At 32.0% G+C, this 10,462-nt stretch overlaps 1 protein-coding gene across 2 annotated transcripts in view; it reads right to left on the bottom strand.

The window, feature by feature from the left end:
- Positions 1 to 2,415: 2,415 nt before the first annotated feature.
- LOC145694210 (heparan-alpha-glucosaminide N-acetyltransferase-like) overlaps positions 2,416 to 10,462 on the bottom strand; it is a 93,123-nt gene continuing 85,076 nt past the window's right edge. For both annotated transcript variants that reach the window (XM_081770330.1, XM_081770326.1), the window contains exons 10-13: positions 8,559 to 8,728; positions 6,879 to 7,065; positions 5,665 to 5,777; positions 2,416 to 2,636 (exon numbers count right to left, since the gene is read on the bottom strand). In XM_081770330.1, coding sequence (XP_081626456.1) covers positions 2,449 to 2,636; positions 5,665 to 5,777; positions 6,879 to 7,065; positions 8,559 to 8,728 — 658 coding nt within the window. In that variant the 3' untranslated portion in view covers positions 2,416 to 2,448. The remainder of the gene's footprint in view (positions 2,637 to 5,664; positions 5,778 to 6,878; positions 7,066 to 8,558; positions 8,729 to 10,462) is intronic.

Here is a 10,462-nt window from a genome sequence, read left to right as displayed (position 1 = left end):
ACAAAATGAAATGAAATGAAATCTTTGAGTTTTACGTCCCACGTTTATGCCGGCTAGGCTAAAGGAGAGGGAGATAATGAGAAATGAATGAAATGGTGGAATCAAGTAAGTGGGAGGAAACGGGAGAACCCTGAGGAAACCCACGCACATTGTGTTTGTCCACCACAAAGTTCACTTGGCGGGAGCCGGGATCGAACCTCATTTTTGTAACGAATAGCTGATTAGAAAAGAGTAGCTAAATAGAAAAATATTTTTTAAAAATTGTAGCGACCCTCAGAGTCAATCGTGTCGAGGTAAACCAGCCACTGATACAATTTATTCGACAAGAATAAAAAACTATCAGTTATTATTTTTTAAATACTATTAACAACGAACAACATATACTTAAGCGCTATAGGATGTCGCTTTTGTTAACTTGCTCAAAAACTACTCATGAAAATTTTCTCGTACGTAATGTCATTTTGTTTAGATCAATGTGTTCTTTCGATTCATACATGCTTCACTTTGAACAAACAAAATTGACATAAACATTAATAAGAGTTAAACATTAATAAGAGTTAATCCTAATTTTGCAGTCTACCTCATTAACCATACTGAGTAGGGGAGACCGGGGAACTTTTCATTCTTTATTTTTTTATGAGCAGATGGTGCACTGTATTGCAATGTAATAGATGTGCACGAACAGACTAATGTTTCCTCTAATAAATTCAATTTTTTTTTGTTGTTGTTGTTTACAGTTTAAACAGAAAAATAAAATTTTCTTTCTTTTAAGTTAAAGTGGAGTATGCCAACCGACCCCTAGTAAGGGGCTGGTTGGCTGATATTTTGGGGCTAGTTGGCATACTTTTTAAATAGAGCAAAACACAAAAAAGAATTGGATTTATTAGAAATAAACGTTATTTTTCTAAATTTTATTATATATATTGCAATGAAGTAGGCTATTTGAAGTTTGAAATGACTCTTATTCACAACATTTAAAAGAATCAGCATTATGAAATATGAAAACTTCTTTCTTTCATTCTAGCTTGGTTGTCATGACATTGAAAGCTACAAGATTATCAAACCACATCAGTTTTAACATGATTTGATGTAGGTTAATTCTTCATATTATTTCAAAATGTAATTACAAGAACTGAACTATCAAGAAACATAGTTTATTTCCCGCTGTTCACAAAGTAGCTAAAATAAACTAAGATATGTTTTAGCTGAATTATCGAGAAATGCAGTTTATTTCCTACTTTCCACAATGAAAGAAAAAGCAATAGCTAGGCCTCTATTTTTGTAACAAAAAAGCACATACAAAATATTCTTGATCCTGGGAATTAGGCCTATTCAGAAAATTCAGAGTCCGGCATACAGTCTTATCTCGATTTCTAAATTTTTACAGTAATCCAATATGTGCATGCTATTCTATAACATTGAAGTAAAAGATTGGTAGAACTGTAAACAACATAACAACAAAACAAACAATGTAGCAATAAAAGTAAAATGAAATAAAATTCCACACGAGGTTGTTTGGCGCACTTGCCAACCAACCTCAAATGCTATACGCCAACTAACCTCAAGCCCATGTTGTGCAACAAAGTTGTAATTACCCAGCAATTGTTTGGCATTTACGTTTTATTGTTTGAATATCTACAAAAACAAAGTTCAGATCTAACTAATGCTATATTACTTACCTCTGTACTCCAAGTAGTGACGATTCTGTGATGTTGTAACGGAGAACTGAAAAAAATACTTCAGACTGGCAAAAACACTCTTTGTATAATAGACGACATAATCCACAAGTTACAAATTCCATATGAAGGCGGCAGTTGCATCCATATGTCGCTCTTTTATGACAGCAGCAACAGCTCATTATGTTAATTAATGAAGGAGTTATATGCAGTTCATCAACCAGCCCCGGTCTCCCCTATTGTCATCTTTGCTAGTGTCATAAGGAAAACCATGATGAGGATATACTTCCATATCAGTTTCATTTTAATAGGTGACATGGTTATAGTACAATATCAACTTTTAGAATTACAAAAAGAAACACGCTTATCTCGATTTTCTCGAAAACTATACATATGAAGATTTTTTATTAACCCATTTCATTTCATCACTTTGTTCGGCTTAATGAGATCTATCGATTGGTATAATATCATCCTTGAACATTTCGTTAAATGCTAACATATATTGTAGACTTTCCATTGGATAATTATGGTTTTGCAGAATACAATAGATCTATTCTTTTATGTTTTTAATATTAAAAATAAGTACCTTGTAAGAAGTTACACTCAGAATAATAAGCACACTTTCACCATTGTATTATGGTCAGAAAATAACTTATATTTTAATAATTGCAGGAATTACTTTCGTACGGTATTAAGTCATATTTGTAGAGTTGGGGTTATAGTAATAATAAAACACTACTTAAAAATGGTAAAACTTTTATTTGTAGACGTCTTAGATTGATAAAAAGAATTTGTGATGATGTAACCACATTGCGATGAGTACCCAAAGACAGGTTCCCCAAAGTGCTTCTATAAGACTTAAAAAGTGTGTTACTCGAGTTCCCTCTCCATATGTGAAATGCCATGGAAACAGGTCGCTTGCGAGCTGATGGCCAACATACATAATGGTCGCATTCATACCTTAAATGATAAGTGAAATATCCAGAATTAACTATACTATTATGCATGATTATTATCTCCTATAGAACTAGTTAGAAACTAGAAATCTTTAAAGATTACATTTTAAAAATAGTTGATATTCCTTACCTAGGCTACCTAGAAACTATGCCTAGTTTTAATGGTGTTAAGTTCGAAGTTATCGTATTGGAGAGAACTGTTATAGGCTAAAGTTTCGAATAACGAATAATTAAACTGTGTTTGCAATATTCAATTGCAATTCTAAAACTATTTACTGTAGAAACTTGTTTAAGGAACGTATACGAACGATAGGGAAAAAAAATAATTCTCATTTTGTGTAAATTCACTCGATCTTACTTCAATATAGTAATAGTTTCGTAACTTATCACTCTCAGCTTGCATAGTTGATCTATATGTTTTACTTCATCAGAGTGTTTCATACAAAGTCCATTCTACATTTTAATGTGCACTTAACTTAATAAAATTGTTAATATTTTCTAGATAGTTGTTGCTACTAAGATATGCATGTCTTCAAATTATTGTAAAGATGTAGATTTAGGAGAACTATTTAACAATCAGAAACAATTCGATAAACATGACTATTTTTCTATGTTGAAAGTACGGTAGTACTGTAATAAATGCTGTTGTAATCAAAATCTTAAAGTTCTTAAATAAACGAACACTGTGTACCCTTAACTCTGTAGTACAAAAATTTAATATATTTCTACTGTCACATATTACAACATTGAGAATAATGAATATATAGTTATAATAACTGCCAAATGCGAAATAATATTCTCAAACATCATGCAAATTTTTATGTTCATATTTGAGCAAAAAAAAAAGTCAAGGACAGATTACGATATTATTCTTAGTTTTGCAGGATTAAAGCACAAAATAAGAGATACAGTAACTAGCAGTATTAATTCAAACGGCTTTGCATTGTCGATCAATGATTAGCAAAATTACGAGCAAAAGACATTTTCATAATAAGGTCTAATATCACCACAATAATGACAGATTTTGCAATTTGGCAACTATGATTTCCGAATTTTTAAATGTAACTAATTACTTATAGTCTTTGTCAAATAATTACAATACTTTGCTGATAGGCTGTATTCTGTTGAGAGATGCTTGGTTGCGGAATGTTTGTATAGTATTGAAAAATATTTATAGCTTAGCAGTTGTGTTAACATCTATAATGCCATGCCCAAGAAACTCTTAACAGATACTTTTTATGAGTAAAATGTTATTAATTGCGAAGCCAAGGAAATAATAGGTGTCAGAAATTCTCGTCGCGTTTCCCAGTATTAAAATTATTGAATTTCTTTCCAAACATGACTTGATCATTGATACATGCATACACCGTAAATGTTTATACAGAAGTTTTTTCAGGCCTCCCCGCTGGTCTAGTGGCCAGCGCACGCGATTTTGGTGTACGGGCTCCGGGGTTTGATTACAGGTGGAAAAGCCTTGAAATTTCAATACATTACGATGATTCAGATTCCACCTTAAATTGTAGATCTATGTCTCATGTAAGCTCCGTGCTGAAAAAGAATGTTAATCTCCAATCAACAGATAAAATAGGTTTCCACATGTGAATATTTGTAACTTTATAGTATTTTTATTATGTAATATAAAAATACACAAGAGTATTACGAATACATAAACTCTTCCATAATTTATATCAATATGAGTAATTTATTCAAGCAAACTTAATTAATTTCACATCAAAGCACTACAAGGTTCGAATTCATTAATTTGTTCTTTGTTCTCCTTCCACTCTCGTATCTCTCAGTTGGACAATTTTGCTCAAACCCATTTTATATCTATTTAGTAAGATAGAAAATAGATTTCATGAGAATTTTTCCCAACTTGGTATAGTCCAAATACCTTACGACAGTATTGCAGCCTAGAATAGTTGTTAATATAGACCTCCATTAGTTAATACCAATACTGATGTTCATAGATCTTAATAGATGTTCAGTTCATTTTAAAAAGCTGATATATGGAAAATTTATCACGTGAAACAAAAGTTATATTGTAATGTGAGAAAGGTACTTTATTGGATTTGATTTGAAAGGTTTGAATTTAATCTCTCTTTTCAGCACAGAGACTGTATGAGACAGGGCATACTGTTTAAAATGACATCCAAGTCGCTGTTTCGGCTTGATCCGAGGAACTTATTCCTGCCGGGAATCGAATACAGAAAACATATGCGTTACCGACTTTTTAAATACCTTTTTTTTACTACTCAGCCACAAGGAGGTACGGGAAAAGTGTCGTCTATCGAATGTAAAATGTTAATCACTCAGAGAGAATGGAATTGGAAAACTACTGAAATACGTATCAAAGAGAATTATATATCTCTATCAGCCACAAGAATCTGGTCATAATACTGTAATACAAATCTTATGTGACTGCCAAAGTATGAAACGCCAACAACAGATAAGAGAAGGTTGTGACCTTCTGTTGAAACATCATGTCCCTACAGATGATAAAAAGGCTGGCAACACCCCTAAACTCTTTATTTACGATGAACTTTTCAAAAGACCTATCGACTTAACGTGAAATTTCTTACATTTGATCTTACTAAAAGAAGTCACACAAATTTGTACAAATTATTATTTTTTTTTTTTTAAGATAAAACTTGACCAAAGCAAACACATATTATTATTAATCTGTGTTACAGCTTTGGCAATATATCATTGCCTCTATCAGATACATTATCTGCCTTCATCTGTCTTCATCATAATGTGTTTGATAACAACAAAGAGAAATGGTGCCGAAAGGGTAACAAAGACACAGATTAGCAGTAATAAGTGTTTGCTTTGGTCAGATATTATTTTTATTTAAGTTATGCTTAGTTCCAAAGCTAGAATAAGTAGTGTTCAGAGCAAATTCTTCCTAAGATGGAATTTCAGGAGTTTTGGCCGAAGAGTTTAGTTGTGATAATTGCAAAGTCATTCCTATAACCAACATACTTTATAGACCTATGTGTACTAAATGAAAACAATGTTTTAACATTTACCTGGATAATAGAATGGAGCTCCACTCCAAATGTTCATAACATCAATAAGGATGTAACAGATTGACAACAGAATAAACGCAAAACAGGATGTTACCATCACAAATGATAAGGACCTGTAACGATTACAAAATATATTATACATTTGTTAGTTAATTTTAAAATTTAAGTCTTTTTGGACAATGGTCGCATTATGGAAACTTATTCTCTTTACACGAGTTAAAAATTACCTGCAAACGAAGAAAGTGATAAGAAGATAGAGTTTGCTGGACAAGAAGAATATTTAATGTTAATTATATGTCTAAAATAATAAGATGTTTATGCGACTTTTGATAGTAAATTTAACTGTTTCTCTTATTAATTAATGTATCATTTTCTACTTCACCATCGACATAATATAATTGATATTTCTACATTGTATTTAAAATGAGGAAGAAAAACATTTATTGAGAGATTCAATTCAAAAATTAATATATTACTTAGCGGAATACAAATTAATTACCAGTTAAATGAATTAAACTAAAAGGATAAATTTTGAAGTGATATTGAACTTGGAAGTCAAAAAATTTAATGTATCAAAAATTTTAATACATAGTTAATTTTATTCAATTATTTAAATTATACTTTCAACATTTGTTTGTTGCAAATACCATAATTCAAAATAAAATAATAACCAAATAAAACATGATTATTTCACTCAACAACACAAAATAATAAAGCAAAATTTTTATTTCTTTAATCTTTCTTTGATTTTTTTTCTTTTAAGTGTTGTTGCAAATATGTATATTAACAAATTAATTTTGCTTTATATCTTTCATTTTAAGAACTTCGTTTCAAGCTTAAAAAAATAATTTTTTTGCTAACAAGAATAATGTTTAATTACTTGTATATTATTTTGATCATGATATGGTCTATGTTACGTATTAATGTATTTTCCCTGTGAATATTTGATTAGCTGTTTCGTTGGTTTTACCCCAATTAACGTACCCCTAGAAATAAAACTTGAAAAAAAATACATATATATCATGTATAGATAAGATTACAATATAATGTAAATCGAAATGTAAAATTTTGTTTTTATTTATATTTGGTTTTACGTTATTGGTTATGCCCTGCAGATGGACAAAGTGGTAGTACCAAGTTTTATTTGATGCAAATGGTCTCTGTGTGCAATTTTTTCAGCTTAGATATTAGTTACTTAACAATTAATTACATACCAAAGATTCTTATTAACAGGGATATAACCATCTTCTTGGCTACCAAGGCAGAGAATAGTTCCAATGATGCCTGTGAAGAGTCCCCAACTCATCCAGCGAGCAACTCTATCCCTCCAGTCCTGATGGAACAAAAGAATTGTCCCTGCTTGAACACCGAGGAATACTTGAAATATGGACAAAAGGCATCCTGAAATAAAACAAATAATTATAATTTATAAATCAAAAAACCTCGTTGTATTTTGAGAAAATGTACTCGATTCTGTTTCAATAATTCAATCAGTCATTTTAGAAAAACACATATCCATTTTTGGGAGAAGGAAAAAATGGACTCAGTAAAATCTTTGACTATTAAGGTTCCTGAGTTTAGAAACAGATATAAGGCAATGATATTTTTATTATTATTATATCTTATACCTCTCTTATTTTCCAGCATAGAGGAGAAAATTGCTACATGAAAAGAATACAAAAAAAAATGCATTTATAAAAGCATTGGCCATAGTTACTCTTGTGATCTTTTGCCTTTGCTAATCTGTAAAATAAATTATCTAATAAATAATAAATAATAAATAAGCTATCTAATTATAAATTAATACAATATTTCCGTGGATTATTTAAGGAATGATGCAACTGCTAAAAATATTATACCTGCAAAAATATATTACGAGGGCAGATCGGAAAGTAAGGTACAATATTTTTCTCCCCAAGTATTGCAGCTGGAATGGTGAAACTGCACAACGAGAGAGTTTGAAGTTTGCGCTACAGAGGGTATTTTGTTCTCCTGTGCAGCTCTAGCGAGAGAAGCCTGAACTACGAAACAAATGTGGCATGCATGTTACTGTCGTCCACGTGTGAAGAGCAGCGAAGTGTGGTTAGGTTTTTGAAGGCCAAAGGGCATACATCGAGTGAAATTCACAAGGACATGCGTGGCGTATATGGGGACGATTGTATGGACCGTAGCAATGTCTCCAGGGGGTGTGCATTCTTTGAAGAGGGCCTGAGAACTTTAGTGGTATGCCACGCTCCAGGCGGCCGGTAACAACTTCAACAAATTTGAGTGGGAGATGTTTGAGCATCCTCCGTACAGTCCGGACCTGCCACCGTCGGAATTTCATCTCCTTGGTCTCATGAAGAAATTCGTGGCCGGCCAACACTTTGCGACAGAGGCAAAAGTGAAATCAGCAGTCCGCAGATGGCTATACTCCAAACAAACGGATTTCCACGAACAGGGCATCTTGAAATTGGTATCACGCTGGGAGAAATCTGTTGAGAAACTTGGTGACTATATAGAAAAGTAAGTCACAGATGTAAGTTCATTTGTGCTTTGTTTGGTTTTGGTACATATTAATTTTTTTTTTTTTTTTGAAAAAAAAAATATTGTGCGTTACTTTCCGATCTTCCCTCGTATGATATTTGTGACTTAACGGTTTCATCAGCAAGTGTTAAAACAATCCAATGTGCTGCCCATTCATTTAATGCGCGCTATCTGGTTAACTATAGCTATTCGTAGGCTGTAGCGCAGCTATAATATATATTACTGATAACTACACTTAAAGTAATTCAGTTTTGAAGTAAAACTTTTCTGTTGTTCATAATGATTCGATAATATCAATTCTAAATTATAATATAACGAATTAGAAAGTATCGTATAAATTTTTATACCTGATCTGTGTTTTGACTTACCCAGTATTCCTTCAGGATCAAAAGGACCTGACCCATAAACCTCATTAGCTGTTGGATGTTGATAAATATGATTGATTCCCAATACTTGCCGATCGACATATCCTGTTGCTCCTCCGACACAATGTTTGTGTATACTATTGTCTTGAATACCGCCTGGTCCCAGGTAACCTCTGAAATCACACCAGTAACTGATGGTTAGATACTCCAGGTTGTGCTATAACTACGCACAGCATGCAGAATAATGCCTACTTTATATGGACAAATGAACAGAAAAGCCAAGCAGGCATGGAAATTTAGACACTCCGAAAAAATTGTGTACATCTTAATTTTGTTGTTTCTGATTTTAAATTGTTCAATTGTATATTTATTTTATTTTGTTACTGTTTTAATATTTAAAAGAAAGTGTACAACATGAGAATGAAGAATCGATCACTATAACTCGCTGTGTATTATATTTTATGCGTATCAGTACAAAATTGCTGATTGGAGAGGTCCATAATAGTCTAGTATTATTATCCTATTTTTCGACACAGAACAGAAACTATTAATAGAAATATAAAAAATATACTCAGAACCTAAACTACCTTGTTCGTGATGTTCATTGAATTATAAACATTTTCACCATTCATAAGTAAGCATATATCAATTAGTGTTTAAATCTAAATTTAGATCGTTGTCTTCTAGAAAGAAAAAGATATATCCTTGCAGCGTAGTCAGCAATGGTGCCTTGAGGATCTTCACTAAGCAAATTATAACATTTACTCATTATAAACTACCTAGATATTATTAAAGTTATTACAGAATTAAAATATCATTATCACATTGTACAGGCTAGTGTTATCATATCGGCTATTATCATAGAAATATTTGGAATTTGTCAAATATATGTAGGACTATTGAAAACTAACTTTAGGATTATTTAAAAATACTACTCAGGTATTTGTAGAACTTCTTAATTACTTTTTAGATATATTCAGGTCGGTAGCCAGCCCAAAAATGTAGAAGTTAGGGGGCGGCGATCCAACAATATTATAGATCATCACCATATTATACTTTATTTGCAAGTCTACCCTGAAAATTTTAGGGGGGACCAGTAAAAATTTAAGGGAGGCTGGCCTTCTAGACCGCCCTGAATACGGGCCTGGATATATCTAAAGTGTATTTATCAGAAAGAAATGTTTGTTTTATGTTTTAGAAAGAATTCACCTATAGTTAATAATAGACGATATATGGTACATATTATTAAAATTAAAATATCCACTTACAATTTAAGAATTTTGGAAATATTTTCCCTTTTACAGATTTTCAGAAATTCTACGCCTTTAGTGATTGGTTCCATCTTACATCGTAACTTCTCAATTTTCAACAAGGTTGCTTTCGCTTGCAACCAATCTATATAATTACTAACAGATGCTATAAGGTACATATTATTAAAATTAAAATCTTAATTCACGTATTACTAACTATACAGATTGTTTGCAAACCAAGGCAATCTTACTCATATTTGAGAAGTTACGACGTAATTTGGAAGCAATTACTAAAGGCATACGAGGGAGGGCTGTAAAATTCATAAAATCACTAAGAAAAAATAAAAATTGAAACATATCATTGTAGTCATTAGGCAGGCCATATATTGTGAACCTCTCATCCCGTATATGATAATTTTATCATTCTTATTTCCTTTGTTACAGGCGAAGGCGGAGGATCTAAGGAAATTCGAGAAGAAAGAGCTTCGCAGTGTCAAGTTTTTTGCAAGACAAATCTTCTATGGACATTCATAAAACTTTGGAGGATACTTTGGGGGAACACGCTCCTGTATATACAACAATAGCTAAGTGGGTGAGGCGTTTTAAGACTGGTCATCGTGAGACTGAAGATGAGCATCGCTCAGGCAGGCCTTCAAA

Source organism: Thermobia domestica, chromosome 1 (genome assembly GCF_964235325.1).
Source record: "Thermobia domestica chromosome 1, izTheDome1.hap1.1, whole genome shotgun sequence".
Lineage (NCBI taxonomy): Eukaryota > Metazoa > Arthropoda > Insecta > Zygentoma > Lepismatidae > Thermobia > Thermobia domestica.
Note: the sequence above shows the minus strand (reverse complement) of the source record. Positions and strands in the feature narration are given on the sequence as shown.